Raw genomic sequence first — 16,265 nt, forward strand, 5'->3', positions numbered from 1 at the left:
TGTGCAATTCCTCCAGCTGACAGTAGGGAGCACTCTGGGATAGTTAAAAAAAGCCAACATTTGATTCCACTCTTGGATAGCTACCATTCCAGCTCTTAAAGCCCTGACAGACAACAACTTGATGCCCACATCCAACAATACAAAATTGAGCCTGGTGATGTTGATAGTTATGAAGCCTAATCAGTCAATAAACAACAAGCATGTTAATTAAGGAATTCATCACACAGATTACAATTATCTAAACTACTCTAACCCCAGGGCATTTTTATCAAAGCAATTTAATTATAAACAAGTTGACAAAGACAATAGAAAAACTCAGGAAATCTGAAGGAAAAAATATAAATCACATTCAATCTAATTAAAATCACTTTCATTTCCCTCTCAGATGGTTCAAAAACTCACACAAATAAACAAAAGGCCCTGACAATAAAGTTAGCGTTAGTAGCCTAATGTGCTTACAAAAACCTTAGATGTTTGGGTTTTTTCTTAGTTATTACATTTAGGTTTTCAAATGCACTCAAGCCCACATCAATCATAAACAATTAGGAGTAACCTGTGTACTAACTCCCACCGGAAACATCAGCCCCCCAGGGAAAGCAGCAAGCAGTGGTAGGTAGCAAGATCTCCTTAAGGGCAACACAACAAGGTGGAGGGGGAGTGCCTCTCGATGGCTGAAACAATCCCTCACCCACTCAGGAGAAAACCCATTACTTCACAAAAAAAGATCACAAAATAATGTAAAAAGACACTCCATCAACCAAGCTAATTACCAAGGGCCACTTCTCCAACAGAAACTTAAGGGCATTTTGCCTAACATCTGTTGAATGTTTTCCCCCCATTGTTCTGAAAGGCCAACTTGGGAAAGCAACAGAGAAAATGCAGCATAAAAAACAGCAGGAAAACAAAAACAGAAACAACATAGCAGGCTATCTCCTTGGGAACCTAAGAAGCAGTATCAAATGAGTAAGACCTCAGAAACTTACTGATCTATATTCTCTCGTGTGTTAATTTAGGCATTAATGTGTTTCCAAAAAAGAGACTATGACCAAGGACTTCATTCATGTAGGTAGATCAGAAAGAATAAAATGTCAAAGGAAAAAGGTACAGGAGGGAAAGTTGAGTGTTTGAATACTGGATTTTGTTATTCCATACTCAAGTTTATCAATTCACACAAATATGTAATCTCAGATAATAAACCAGGGAAAGAAAAAAGAATACCTTAACGGCATTAGCAAAATTTAGCTTACAAGATAACACAAAACAAGAGAGATAAAATTCTCTCCCCCCTATAGCCTTTAAAAAACACCTTGCAAAAGTTATTTACATTAGCAGGAGAAGCTGTTTTCCCAGAGCTTGCCATAATTAAAGCTCAGCCACCACCATCTGAGGTGCTTGAATATATCTGCTGTGACTTGCCTCTCCCTAAGGAGCTGTAGCTGAAACCGATTAGCTAGTTTCATCAACTCAGTCAGGAACACATCATCTTCTTTGAACTCCAACTCATCCGTATAGATCCAGCGAAGCATTGTCATTGTCACCTCAGGGTTAGCATCTGGTTAAAGAAAGTAAGTAGAGAATCTGAAATCAAAGCACTCATGATACTTAAGCCTTCTTGAGGATCCTTAAAAGTGAGGCTAATAAAGTATATTCTGGTACATCCAACTCAAAGAAATATCACACAGCAAATAAAAATGGTGATTAAGCCCAGCCGGCATGGCTCAGTGGCTGAGCATCGACCTATGAAACAGGAGGTCACGGTTCAATTCCCGGTCAGAGCACATGCCCAGGTTTCTGGTTCAATCCCAGGGTGGGGCATACAAGAGGCAGCTGATCAATGATTCTCTCGCATCATTGATGTTTCTATCTCTTTCTCCCTCTCCCTTCCTCTCTGAAATCAAGAAAAATATTTTTTAAAATGATGATTTAGCATTCTGAGCAGCATCTAACTACAGAAAAGTATTAGCTTTGCAGGAGAGGTAGCTGGGGGAAATGAACCTACTAAAGAAGTAAGTAAAATTAAAAAACAAAACAAAAATAAACTGGGGGAAGTCCTAGCTGGTTTGGCTCAGTGGATAGAGCATTGGCATGGACTGAAGGGCACCAGGTTCAATTCCGGTCAAGGTCACATACTTAGGTTGCAGGCTTGATTCCTGGCCCTGGTTGGACACTTGCAGGAGGCAACCAATCCATGTATCTCTCTCACATCGATGTTTCTCTCTCTGTGTGTCTCCCCATCCCTTCCACTCTCTCTAAAATATCAACGGAAAAATATCCTCAGGTAAGGATTAACAACAACAAAATGAGGGGAAATATTTTAAACATATGACAAACAGTTTACATTCTAATAAAAAGATCTTACCAAAAAAATGAAAAGATAGACATCCAATAGAAATACAGGCAATAGATATAAATAGGTAATTCACAGAGATAAATAAAAATGGCCAATAAATCTAATAACTAAATACTAATACAAATTTAAATTAGAATATATTTTTTGTCTCTCACACTATCAAAGATTCTTAGAAGTTCATAAACTTTACACAGCAACTATATATGTAAATTATTAAGAAAAAACTGAGCAAATACAAAGAAATATATGTACTAAGATAGTCAACACAGTATTGTTTTTAATAATTAAATAACTGGAACAAAAATCTTGGAATCCAATAATGGAGAACAAACTAAATAAATTACATCATATTCACACACTGGAAAACATTGCATCAATTAAGATTTAGATCTATATTCAGCATAAGAGGATCTATATTTAACCTATTTCAACCTACATAGGTTAAAAAAGTAGGCTAAAAATACATATATTACATAATACCATTTTTTGTTAGATATATTTGTCTGAGTATATATATGCGTATAAGGGTGTTAAAACCCAAATTCTAGGCCCCACCTCGAGTTTCTGATTCATTAGATCTGGGGTGGGCCTGAGAATAAGAATTTCATACACACATACATAAATACACACACCCCACGCGTATATAGTTTTGTGTCTGTCTCCCAAACAAGCACTAACCAGGTCTGACTCTGTTCAGAATTCCAGAATCAAGGACATTCAGGGTGGTATGGCCTTAGTCAGATTGACTGTTAATCTGTCCCTCTGTCTATTGAGAAATTAGAAGGATATACACTAAAATATCAACCCTGGTGGAAGTCATAATTAATTTTTCTTACAGTTTCTTTTTTCCTGATTTTTATTTAATGAACATGTATTACTTATTTTATTTTTAAGGTAAAGTCTCTATAGCAACTTGGGGAAATGCTTGGAATGAAAATCACAGTATAAAATATCAAAACTATGATTTTAACTAGAGTCTACCCTTGATTAACAGTGATAGTCAGAGGATCACGTAAAACCATGGTCTACAGCAGTGGTCCTGGTCTCACAGAATCAGCATCATCTTGGAGCTTGTTAGAAATTCTTATTCTCAGGCCCACCCCAGATCTAATGAATCAGAAAACTCTGGAGGTGGGGCCTAGAATTTGGGTTTTAACAAGTCCTTCATGTGATACTGATGACTAGCTAAGGTCTAAGAAACTATACTCAATTCTTCATTATGTAGGAAAGGCAAAACATGGGCCAGTAACATCTTATTAACTTAATAATTAGGCAACAACTGATTAGCTCTTATTAACCCACTCTCTTCCAAATGTAGTGGGAGATAAAACAGCCAGATATTTTTTTAAAAAGGCATAAAAAAAAGTGAAAGAAAATACACCAAAATACTAATAGTGATCATGTTAAGGCTTATTTTTTCCTTTCTCCCTTACCTGGCAATGTATTTTTTTTCTTTTTTAAATATGTATATTTTTTATTGATTTCAGAGAGGAAGGGCGAGGGGGAGAGATAGAAACATCACTGTTGAGAGAGAATCATTGATCGGCTGCGTCCTGCACATCCCACACTGAGGATCGAGCCTGCAACTTGGGCATGTGCCGTTTGGGAATCGAACCATGACCCCCGGGTTCATAGGTTAACACTGAACCATAAAACCAGGGTGGCAATGTATTTTTTTTTTAACCTGGTAATGTATTAATAGAACTTTTAAAATGTTTTGAGAAATAATTAAAGTATGCTCTTGTTTGTGTGTTGAGAGAGCAGATTTTCGTGGATGACCTGTTGCTCTCCCACAATGCCGGCAGTATTGGAATAAACGCTCATATATGATTCAACCCTGTCTCTGCTGAATTGGCTCAAGTAGTGATAGGTAGCCTGGATCCACTGGTTGTCTGGTTTCATATTCTGGCAACCCCGATGAGACTGACAAGTGAGGGACCCATCTCGGGTACCAGGGATCCCATTTGCTGCCTGGACTGGAGGTTCCTTGGCTGAGGTCTGGGCTCTTTTAATTCGCAGTGCTGCCAGGAATTTTCCTGTTTTGAGACCCAGCCACAGCCTCAGCAATCCCCATCGCCTCACCTAACACCTAAGTTGAATCAAGTGTTTTTGTATGGCATGAGAAACATTTACTGCCTCTCATCTGGGCAAGCCTGATCAGCTCTGGGTGGCAAGAGACCTCTATGGTCCTTGCCTGGTCTCTGAGCCCTAGTCTGACCCACTCTGGGATGAGAGACACGCTCTGCTTCAGTGGTTTTTCTTATGCAGGTCATTCTGAGGCTGCCTCCTGCACCCCATACTGGGGAAGGAGCCCACAACCCGGGCATGTGCCCTGACCAGGAATCAAACCAGCGACCTCTTGGTGCATGGGACGATGCTCAATCCACACCGGCAGGGCAGTACATCATAATACTTAACAGCAACTTTAACTCAGTGACTATCTAACCACAAGATTGTATCATAGTGAATTGAGAATTTCTAGAGTTTAGGAAAATACAATGTTAATGCCTTTAAAGATGCCTGAACTCTCCTCCTGTATAATAGTAATCATGGTTTGATTCCTGCTATAAGGTTTGCTTTCAGGAGTGAGACTGCAGAGTCAAGTTTTTTGTGGCTTTACTAAGATAGCTAATAGGCATCTTTACTTTATAAAATTTATCTTTGAAGAAGTGTATCATGGGGGAGGGATCCAAGGAGATGGTGGCATATGTGGACCTGTTCATGTTTAATGTGTTTTGCCCAGCAGTCCTGCTGACCTGCCTGGGTGGGTGTGGGTGTGGTTGCCTAAATCTGGGGTTGCAGTAGCTGAGACTGCCTAAGAAGCCTGTGTGTTATGCGATACCTGGAAGCACCAACTGCATGGCTGGCCAGCAATTTGAGGGAGATTGGAAATCGGTTCTTGTAAACAAGCGTATAAATAGTGTAAAAGCTGTGTTTTAAAGTGGTCGAACTTCTTCCTCTCTAAAACCAATAGAAACATTTTTAAAAATATTATGGTGTCCTAAAAAAGTAAAAAGTTTTTAATTTAATGTTTAAATTAGACATTTTACACCTTTGTGCAATTTTTTCTTCTTATGCAATTTTAGTTGTTCCAGGGAGCAGTCAATATTTCATTTTTTCCACTCTTATCCATTTTGACTGCATACAGTATTTCACAATTACACATAAAGTTATGCTATGTGAATTACCTATGACAGAATCCATCTGAGACAGGTCAGATGATAAGGTTAAAAAAGACCATTTTATAGTTCTGCTGCCTAACTGCTTCCTACAACTGTCATACCCATTTATAATGAGACTGGCAATGTGCAAGAGGACCAATTTCATGAGCCCCACACTAGTGCGATCATTAATTTTTGACAATGTAGATATCAAAAGATGCTAATTTATTCTAAACTTTGTTCTAACAAAGCTGGATATTTTATTATCTCTTCTAATCTTTGTAAACTATCTGTTCATGTAATCAAGATCCTATCATGCATTTTATAAAGAACTAGTGCATGACATTCATGCACTGGGGGGTGGGGAGGGATCCCTCAGCCCGGCTTGCACCCTCTCGCAGTCCAGGACCCCTCGGGGGATGTTCAGTGGACGGATCAGGCCTAAGCCAGCAGTCAGACATCCCTCTTGCAGTCTGGGGCTTTCACAGTCCGGGGCTCTCGCAGTCTGGGACCCCTCGCTCCTTACTGCCTCCCTGCAGCAGAGGCAGGAGAGTCTCCCGCCACCGCCGCTGCACTTGCCAGCCTCTGAGCTTGGCTTCTGGCTGACCACCAGGGGGCAGCTCCTGTGTTAAGCATCTGTCCCCTGGTGGTCAGTGCACTTCATAGCAACCAGTTGTTCCCCTGTTCAGTCGATTTGCATATTAGAGTTTTATTATATAGGATACCTCCTGACCTAATGGGTTTTAATGTTATCCATAGTTGTTACGTAAGGGGTCAAAGATATATGGCTTCAAAAGACTTAAAATTGAAAGGCTCAGCTCAGAGATTTCAGTCATGTAAACTGGTGCTGTTCCAGTAAAGACTGCTTCCCAAGTAGATGTTTTAGTTACAGACATGAATGCATGTGCACATGTAAACGCATGTGTGTAGATTGTTGTGCTTACAACTCTGAATTAGGGACCTCAGGTTAAACCCTAGAAATGATCATACAGTGAGTTCACTCACAGTGGAGAAGCATTAGACATCTGCTCCCCTAAATCCTTGAGATAAGTGCCTACTTAACCTTTGCAACACTGCTCACCTCTGACACCTTATCAGCCCTAGTTAGTGTCTTCTGTACCTTAACATAAAGCAATTATATTACCATACACACAGCCCTGGCCTGCAATGATTTATTATTAGCCCATTTCCTCTGACAGAGTATGAGCTCAGTCTGTATGGCAAGGACTGTGTTATAACGATCTCAGTGTTCCCAGTACTACACATGGAAAACAGTACCTTCTGAATGGTCAGCAAAGACAATTTAGCAAAATTTCCACAGAGCCAATCACTTCTGGAAGTAACTCAAAATTTAATGCCTAGGTATTCTCCTTATCATGCATTAAAATTCTCATGACTATTAACAGCAGCATTAAATTTAAAATTTGGTTTTTTAAAACAAAAGAGTACCATCTGAAAATGCATTTTGAAGTCAACTTTCAAAAATGATGTTTTTATGTCTACTTACCACATTTACCCAAATTCTACAGAACATAATGTGGCATAAAACAATTAAATAATAACTTTAAACAGCTCAATGCACCTATACAAATTCCGAAGAATGAAGCTTGCCGAAACCAGTTTGGCTCAGTGGATAAAACGTCAGCCTGCGGACTCAAGGGTCCCAGGTTCGATTCCGGTCAAGGGCATGTACCTGGGTTGCGGGCACATCCCCAGTGGGAGATGTGCAGGAGGCAGCTGATCGATGTTTCTCTCTCATCGATGTTTCTAACTCTCTATCTCTCTCCCTTCCTCTCTGTAAAAAATCAATAAAATATATTTTTTTAAAAAAAGAATGAAGCTCATTCTTTGTTGTTTTAAAAATATGTTTTTATTGATATTAGAGAAAGAGAAAGGGAGAGGGAGGGAGGAAAAAGAGAGAGAGAAAATATCGATGTGAGAGAGAAACATCTATCGGTTGCCTTCCGTACATACCCCAACAGGGGATTGAACCTGCAACCTGGGTATGTGCCCTGATTGGGAATCAAACCAGGAACCTTTTGGAGCATGGGACGACGCTCAACCAACTGAGCCCCACCAGCCAGGGCACTCATCCTTTGATTTTAAATAAAAAATATTCTTATTCCTTGGAGTACTGTTACTTCTGAATTCAGTTCTTACAAACCAGGAAAAGTACTTTGATAGTTATGATTCAATTTTAGGCAACTGAACAGGACGACTTTTTCTTGGAGTGAAAGAAAAATTGTTTTCTATACATGCTCCCATATTTATAGTATACTATTATATGAAAAGAGTTTCTGGACAGACATTTATATTTTATAAATTATAAAAATACTGTAGATACTCAAATATTTACTATTTATTAGCCAGATAGTAAATGAAGGTATTCACAAAGTATAACCTACTGATTCACTAATATTTATTTAACTAGTTCATAGTCACCACTGATCAATAAGAAAAGTGTTCTTGCCCGAACCGGTTTGGCTCAGTGGATAGAGTGTCGGCCTGCGGACTGAAGGGTCCCAGGTTCAATTCCGGTCAAGGGCATGTACTCTGGTTGTGGGCACATCCCCAGTAGGGAGTGTGCAGGAGGCAGCTGATCGATGTTTCTAACTCTCTATCCCTCTCCCCTCCTCTCTATAAAAAAGCTATAAAATATATATATATTTTAAAAGTATTCTACTTTTGTTAAACCACAAATATTTCAAAACAACACACCTTAACCTTCTGCCAACCGGTCAGAGGCTCACCTGACAGGTCCAGCTCCTTGGTGGAAGACAAATTGGCCAGACTCCAACTGTCACTGCGGGCCGCCAGGACAAACTTGTGAGCATTGATGTGCCTTCCCCCAACCTTTATCTTTAGATCACTGATGAAGAAACATATCCACAAATATAAAAAGAAAAATGTCACCATAACTAGGTATAGCTAGAATTCACAGCTGATATTCATCAACATACATCTGCAAAAGAAAAAAAATCACAGCAAATTTCTTTCTCTATGCTAGCACTTAATCTGATGGGTCATGTTTCTAATATGTTGCTAGACATGTTTTCTATTTCTAATTTATGGCTTTAGTTCACACGGATGTTCTGCTTCCAAAGACATCTAAACAAATTCTTAAGGTGGTGAACCTACAAGTTAAATAGGATGATTAACATTCATATAAAAAGTAGAATAGGTTTTATGAGCAATAAATCAAGATAATCATCAGGGGAGAAAGACAGAAAGCCTAAAGATTGTGATGTCAGCTCTGAGACTATAGTGCTGCCATGCTCCATACCACATTAATGCACAAGTACAGTAAAAACAGAAAAAGTTATAACCAAATTAGCTTTGATAAAACAGTCAAGTATATGAGACCCAATATCTAGATTACTGTTCTTATGAGAAACATTCAGACCTTTTATTGGCCATTTTTTACTCAACCATTTATAAAGAAATACAGTGAGAGAAATACTTTCTTTCAAACATGTTTCCATATTTATGACATACTATTATATGAAAAGAGCTTTCCAAATAGTTATCTATCTATGTTTAACTCTGAAATGTCAAATGCTAAGGCAGGAAAGCATCTAGGCAGTTAACAAAACCTAAAAATGACCTACTGAGCTGACACAGTATGTGCCATATGGCTGTGCTGACAGCAATCCCAAGTCATTAATTACCATCACCCTGCTTATATTTGTGTTTTTTAAATTTTCATACTCCCTCTAAAATAACTGTTAGGTTGGAAAGCTTTTAGAAACTAAATACACAAAAACTATTACATGAATGAATACATAAAACTATTACATTAATTAACTTATCCACTTAAAAGGAGACCCAACCAGAATATTGTTTCTATATGCTTCATGCAGACACATTTTACCCCACAAAAGCAATATCTAGAACAAAAGGAGACCCAACCAGAATATTGTTTCTATATGCTTCATGCAGACACATTTTACCCCACAAAAGCAATATCTAGAACATACTTTGTAACTATGTAAGAAGCGTATCAACAATTCTAGTTCGATTAAAGAGAAAACTAGATGGAGAAACTGAAACTGGAAAATCAGTTTTTGAAGCAGGTGCTCTTTTACCAATAAACTTTTTTCCATAAGCATGCATTTTGTTGAAGAATTTAAATAGTTTTTTAAGATATATTTTTATTAATTTCAGAGAGGAAGGGAGAGGGAGAGAGAGAGAGAAACACCAATAATGAGAGAGAATCATTGATCCGCTGCCTCCTGCATGCCCCCTCCTGGGGATCAAACCAGCAACCTGGGCATGTGCCCTGACCAGGAATCAAACCGTGACCTTCTGGTTCTATTATCTGTGCCTAAGATAAGCAGGAAACATAGACAAAATCTTGCCTTAAGAAACTTACATTCTAGAAACTCAATACAGAGAAATAAACATGGGAAGAAAGTCAACAAGAGATGAAAAGTTGAGCCCAACCAATGTGGTTCAGTGGTTGAGTGTTGACCAACCATGAACCAGAAGGTCAGGGCTCGATTCCCAGTCAGGGCATATGCCTAGGTTGCAGCCTTGATCCCCAGTAGGGGGTGTGCAAGAGGCAGCCGATCAATGATTTTCTCATCACTGATGTTTCTAACTCTCTACCCTCTCCTTTCCTCTCTCTGAAATCAATAAAAATGTATTTTAAACAAAAGAGAGAGGAAAAGTTGCAATGTGGCCTGGGAATAAAGCTAAAGGCCTGGCTTCTCCAAACTGGCCCTGTGTCCAAGGAGCTCACCTATACTGCTCCTGCTCATAAAGGTCGGCCACAATCGTCAGCAGGCGGCTGATGAAGGACTCACTGCTGTTTTCCTTGTTTGCTTGTGCGGCCAAAAGAGTGCATCTCTTCTCTGTCTCTGCCAATTTCTTCTGCAGCTTGACATACTCTTGTCGGAGAAGCATCAAGTGCTTCTCCAACTTGGCCACCTCCTCTGCAAGGGAAATAAAGAATCAAGTTTACCATAGCAGGTGTAAAGCAGACAGCATTCACTAATCCCTCATTCCACAGATAGGATGGCTACCTTTTTTTTTAATCTTCACCTGAAGACATGCTTAGAGAGAGGATGGAAGAGAAAAGAGAGGGGGAGAGAAAGAGAGAGAGAAACAGAGGTTGCCTTCCGTACATGCTCCTATCAGGGATGGAACCCACAACCTTTCAGTGCACAGGACAATGCTCAACCAACTGAGCCACTCTGGCTGGGCTCTACGTCTCCTTTTTTAAATATATTTTTTATTTCTTTCAGAGAGTAAGGGAGAGGAAGAGATAGAAACATCAATGATGACAGAGAATCATTGGTCAACTGCCTCCTGCACACCCCATACTGGGGATCGAGTCCACAAACCTGGGCATATGCCCTGACCAGGAATTGAACCGTGACCTCCTGGTTCATAAAGAATGGTTTAAAAAAAAAAAAAAAGAATGGTTTTATTTCAGGGTGTCACTGGATCACTGGGCCAAAAAGACCATCATGGTCCAGGGATTTCTCTTCTCAGTTTCCCTTGAAGATCAATATTCAATATATGACAATGAACAGACACACACATAAGATGCTAACAGGTACCTGCCCTACAAATCCTTTACCATTAAGCCAGGAGGCTCAAGGAAAGAAAATTATCAAAATCATCTAGAAGTCTTTTTCAAACCACTAGTAATAGTAACTAACTTTCACATGTCACATGATGTTCTAAAAGCTTTGTGAATCCTCTCATGCAAACTTCATGACACACCCAAGTAGTAGGTCCTATTAGTAACACACTTTACAGATGAGAACACTGTGGCATAGAGAGATTAAGAATTTGCATAAGAACAGCATGGATAGACTGGAGAGCATTATGCTAAGCGAAATAAGCCAGAAAAAGGTAAATATCACACGCTCTCTCTTTTGTTAAATATAATGAACAACATAAACTGGTGAACAAAAATAGATCTAGAGACATAGAAGCATGGAACAGACCATCAAACCTCAGAGGGAAGGCATGGAAGGGTGTAGGAAGGTAAGAGATCAACCGAAGGACTTGTATGCATGCATATAAGCAGAACCAATGGACACAGACAGTAGGGGGATGAGGGCCTGTGCTGGGGGTGGGAATGGGCAGGGAGAGGTCAATGGGGGAAAAAGGAGACATATGTAATACTTTCAACAATAAAGAATTTAAATTTAAAAAAAAAAGAAAAAGAATTTGCATAAGGTTACAACGCTGGTGAGAGGTGGGGCTGCGAGGAGCCCAGGCATTCTCATTCCAGGACCTGTGACTTATTAACCACTACCCTAAACTATCTGACACCTGCCCTCCTTCAGGAGAGGATCAGGGCAGTCAATAATGGTTCAGACGGAAGCAAGTCATATCCCACAGGTGTGCTGGGGCAGATTAAAAAGGTTGAGAACCACTATATTTGATTCATTAAATTCAATAAGTATTTACCAAGTGTCTACTAGGCAGGTGCCAGACACTGCACAATAGTAAGCAAAATCAGACATATCTTCCCTAAAAGCTTTTAGTTACTGGGGAAGTAAACTTTTATATAACAATTGTAACAATCAAATGCAAAAACTACAACAATAATGAATACTAGAAAAAAAGAACAAAACTGTAAGAACCTATAATAAAGAAATTTAACTTAGGACATCAGGAAAGGCTTCCCCTAACGAAGGAACAGTCAGGGAACTTTACCTGGGCTCTAGAGTTTTGGTGGGGAATCACACAACCATGCAAATTACCTCCATAAATCAAAGTCTAACTATGGAACAATGGTGCTGCTATGGTCAGTCTCTGGGCCTCAGTCCTTCACCCTTCTATTTCCCATCACAGATATTCCAAATCTTGACACTATCCTCAAGCCCAACTCTAACCCAATCTGCCTCATTCTGAGTCAATGCCGTTTAGGTAAAAGGCCAAATGAAGTGCAATGTTTTTGTTCATTCATTGATTTGTTCAAAGATTTTCATCTCTTAAGTGGACAACTGCATAACTTAGTCATCCATTAAAAATTTACTAAGCACCTATGCAGTGCCAGTGTCGAAGTAAAAAAATACACCCTGGTACATTTTTATTTTTTACAAAGTTATAGGGTAATGAAGAAGAAGAGCTGGTAAACAAAACAATTCAATAACAACTAACAGCACTCTGACATGGAATACAGATAGAGCATGAAGCAAGACCACCTGTATTAAGCTAGTGCAAGGAAAGACATCCCAGAAAAGTAGTGTTTTACATCAAAAGATTTAAACCAAAGGTGGGGAACCTTTTTTCTGCCAAGGGCCATATGGATATTTATAAGATTATTCGCGGGCCATACAAAATTATCAACTTAAAAATTAGCCTGCTATATTTGGTCAGACATTTAATTAACTCACCCCTAGTGCCTTGGCAGGGCCGGACCAAATGATTTCGAGGGCCTTATACAGCCCGTGGGCCACACGTTCCCCACCCGATTTAAATGAAGCCTGTAAGGTTTGTAGCATTCTGAGCCCAGAAAATGCAAAGAAAAGGCTTCAGCCTTTTACATTCTTGGTCAGATTCTCCTTTTAAACCATTATCAGTCAACAGGTTTTTGAAACAGACATAGTACTTGGCTCTATGACGAATACAAATAATTAGAAGGCAAGACCTAGCCTAGTCCTCCAAGAGCTCACTGGCAAAAATGTCTGCCACTCACCTGCCTCTGCTTAAGTCAACTGAAAAGGGTGGCCAGAGGATAAGTCATCTTGCTAGTTCAACCTAGGGTTATAGCCCCCTTGCTGGAGAGAGAGCTTCCATGTTTTCACAGGGGCAGCCTGTGGCTATGGACTACAGATTCTTCTTCAATGAACCAAACTGAACGAACCCATTAACCTTGGTTTCAATCACATAATATTCTAGGCCAGCGATTCTCAACCTGTGAGTCGCGAACAATGAAAATACATCCTGCATATCTGATATTTACATTATGATTCATAACAGTAGCAAAATTACAGTTATGAAGTAGCAACGAAAATAATTTTATGGTTGGGGGTCACCACAACATGAGGAACTGTATTAAAGGGTCGCGGCATTAGGAAGGTTGAGAACCACTGTTCTAGGCAACCTTAATATTTTGCTCAAAAGCTCCAACCCATCAGGACTATAGCATGAGTAATTAACTCTGCACTTCCATGTCACTTAAGTCACCAATCTACATGTATTTATGATGCACCTACAGTGCACTAAGCATTATGGTAGATTATGAGTTGCCTCTCTGAGAGTTTTGAAAAAGGGCAATCTAATTTGCACCTCTTGCAAACAACATAGCACCAAAGTAGTATCAAATGTAAAAATAAGGGGTGGGGTGGGCTGGAGGGGGTCAAAGGAGGTAATATGTAATATTTTCAACAATAAAGATTTATAAACAAACAAAAAAAATGTAAACTCAAAATAGTATCTACAAGGAACTCACAAACAGGAGGGTCAAAAACAAAATTAATAGTCACAAAGAATCTGGGGAATTATTATGGAGAATTATGAGGCTATTTGCCTTCAAGAGTAGAAAGTTGCTGGTTGCTTTATCTAATCCTTAAATGGGATAGTAAAAGCTATTTTGATCATCTTCTCAAACAGTCCCTGTAAATTTCTTTGGATATTGATTATACACATATAATTCCAAAATCCACAGCAATACCCTAAGTCTCGCTCCAGAATTTCTGACACAAATTTCCAGCTGCAGCCTGGACAATGACAAAAGACCTAAACCACAAAGGTTATGATCAGAGATGAGGCAAGATAAAAGAAGGCCTTAGGATAAGTTAGGGCTCTTATTCATGAAATCACAGGCCCTCTGCCCAGCATCTTTTGTAGGGGAAACAGATCACAAGTGCACCTATCAATTACCATTTCAGAGTGTAATGGAAAAAGTGCCCATGGCTGAGATGTTATCCTGTGGGGAAAATTGTCTCCTTGCAAACAGCAATGCAATGTGTCCTTGAAGTGTCACCAAGCTGTAGAGTTCTTACAGGAAAAAGAATAAAATTACCATTCTGAGCAATAATGAAGGGAAAAGCTACAGCACAGTGCAGCAGTGAAGGGTACAGGCAGGGGAGCTAGACTGACTAGGATCAGTGGCCTCACAACTTTATAGTTGTAATACCTTAGTGCGTTGTAAACATTAAATGTGGTGATACATCTAATGACCTTAGAAGAGTATCTGCCCCCCAGTAAGTGGTCAGTAAGTGTTCGTGGTTATTCTGAGAAAGGCAACACAACAGAGTCTTAGGAGCATGTGCTCTGGAGGCTCACTCGACTGGGCTGTGACCCCAACTTGCCCATTTACTAGCTCTGTGACCTTGGGCAAGTTACCTACTCCTCTCTGGACCTCAGTTTTCTCCTGTGGAAAATGGGAATAATAGTATTTCAGAGTGGTTGTCAAGGAGTAACTGAGTTAAGGTAGGCTAAATCATTTAGAACAGTGTCTGGTTTAAAGATTTACTACCACTACTTTTTTTTTTTAAAATATATATTTTATTGATTTTTTTACAGAGAGGAAGGGAGAGGGATAGAGTTAGAAACATCGATGAGAGAGAAACATCGATCAGCTGCCTCCTGCACACTCCCTACTGGGTATGTGCCCGCAACCAAGGTACATGCCCTTGACCGGAATCGAACCTGGGACCCTTGACTCCGCAGGCTGACGCTCTATCCACTGAGCCAAACCGGTTAGGGCACCACTACTTCTTTACAAAGTGGTTAGTTTTCAGCTGTGGTTTCTTCTTTCTCTACTTCCAACTTTGCTTTTGAAAAATAAGCCTAGAAATTTAAATAATGGATAAAACCTCTGATTTCACCAAAAGAGCTATGCTAAATATCAATGAAGAATGTCAACAGCTTGCATTATAATTTTGTCATGTTTCTTTACAAATAATACCCAGTATCAATGCAGGCTGAGGTCAGATACTTTGATGAACTTTCTGATAGTTCATCAGTCTTGACAGAAACAAAGATGCTTGAGACAAAAAAAAAAAAAAATCTGCATTCGCTATGAAAGGCCCTAAAACAGAAACCAATATTGATTGCAAATAATAATAATAATAATAATCAGCAAGTCATGGGACAGTCAGAAAAGGAACCCACAATGACCCTTACAGATCAAGAGTTGGCAAAGGGCCAGATAGTAAATATTTTAGGCTCTTGGTGCCTCAGTCTCTGTAGCAACTACTCAATCCTGCAAAAGCATCAATGAATGAGCACATGGCTGCCCCCCAAAAATTTTATCTATGGACAATGAAAATTGAATTTCATACAATGTTCACATGCCATGATAGTCTTCCTTTGTTTTTTCATTAACTATTAAAATATATACACACACCTACATATACACACATGTGCATATACACAAACATACCCACATATATAATTCTTAGTACAAAAACAAGTCTCAGGTCAGATCTGGCCAACAGGTCATAGTTTACCAAACCCTGTTCTAGGGAATTTTTTTTTAATGTTTTTATTGATTTTTAGAGAGAAAGGAAGGGAGAGGGGTAGAGAGATAGAAATATTGATGAGAGAGAAACATCGATTGGATGTCTCCTGCACGCCCCCTGCTGGGGATCAAGTCTGCAACCCAGGCAAGTGCCCTGAACGGGAATCAAACCAGTGACCTCTTGGTTCATGTGTCAACGCTCAAACACTGAGCCACACAGGCTGAGCTGTTCTAGGGAATTTTTAAAGAATTAGTATACCCCTTGAAATATTCATTTTTATTGCATGTAATATTATTACATTTAAAATCGTTTTTTCTTGAA

At 39.3% G+C, this 16,265-nt stretch overlaps 1 protein-coding gene across 5 annotated transcripts in view; it reads right to left on the reverse strand.

Moving 5' to 3' along the window:
• The window catches only part of ANKFY1 (ankyrin repeat and FYVE domain containing 1), a 65,620-nt gene that overhangs the window by 38,615 nt on the left and 10,740 nt on the right, over window positions 1-16,265 (reverse strand). For 2 of the 5 annotated variants that reach the window (XM_006105274.3, XM_023746332.1), the window contains exons 2-4: window positions 10,253-10,445; window positions 8,262-8,380; window positions 1,417-1,552 (exon numbers count right to left, since the gene is read on the reverse strand). In XM_006105274.3, the coding sequence (XP_006105336.1) occupies window positions 1,417-1,552; window positions 8,262-8,380; window positions 10,253-10,445 (448 nt within the window). Of the gene's footprint in view, window positions 1-1,324; window positions 1,553-8,229; window positions 8,381-10,252; window positions 10,446-14,358; window positions 14,470-16,265 lie in introns of those variants that run through there. The other 3 variants (XM_014447458.2, XM_023746333.1, XM_006105275.3) reach the window with 3 other exon arrangements.

This window comes from Myotis lucifugus, unplaced genomic scaffold (assembly GCF_000147115.1).
Source record: "Myotis lucifugus unplaced genomic scaffold, Myoluc2.0 scaffold_657, whole genome shotgun sequence".
NCBI classification, from domain to species: Eukaryota; Metazoa; Chordata; class Mammalia; order Chiroptera; family Vespertilionidae; genus Myotis; species Myotis lucifugus.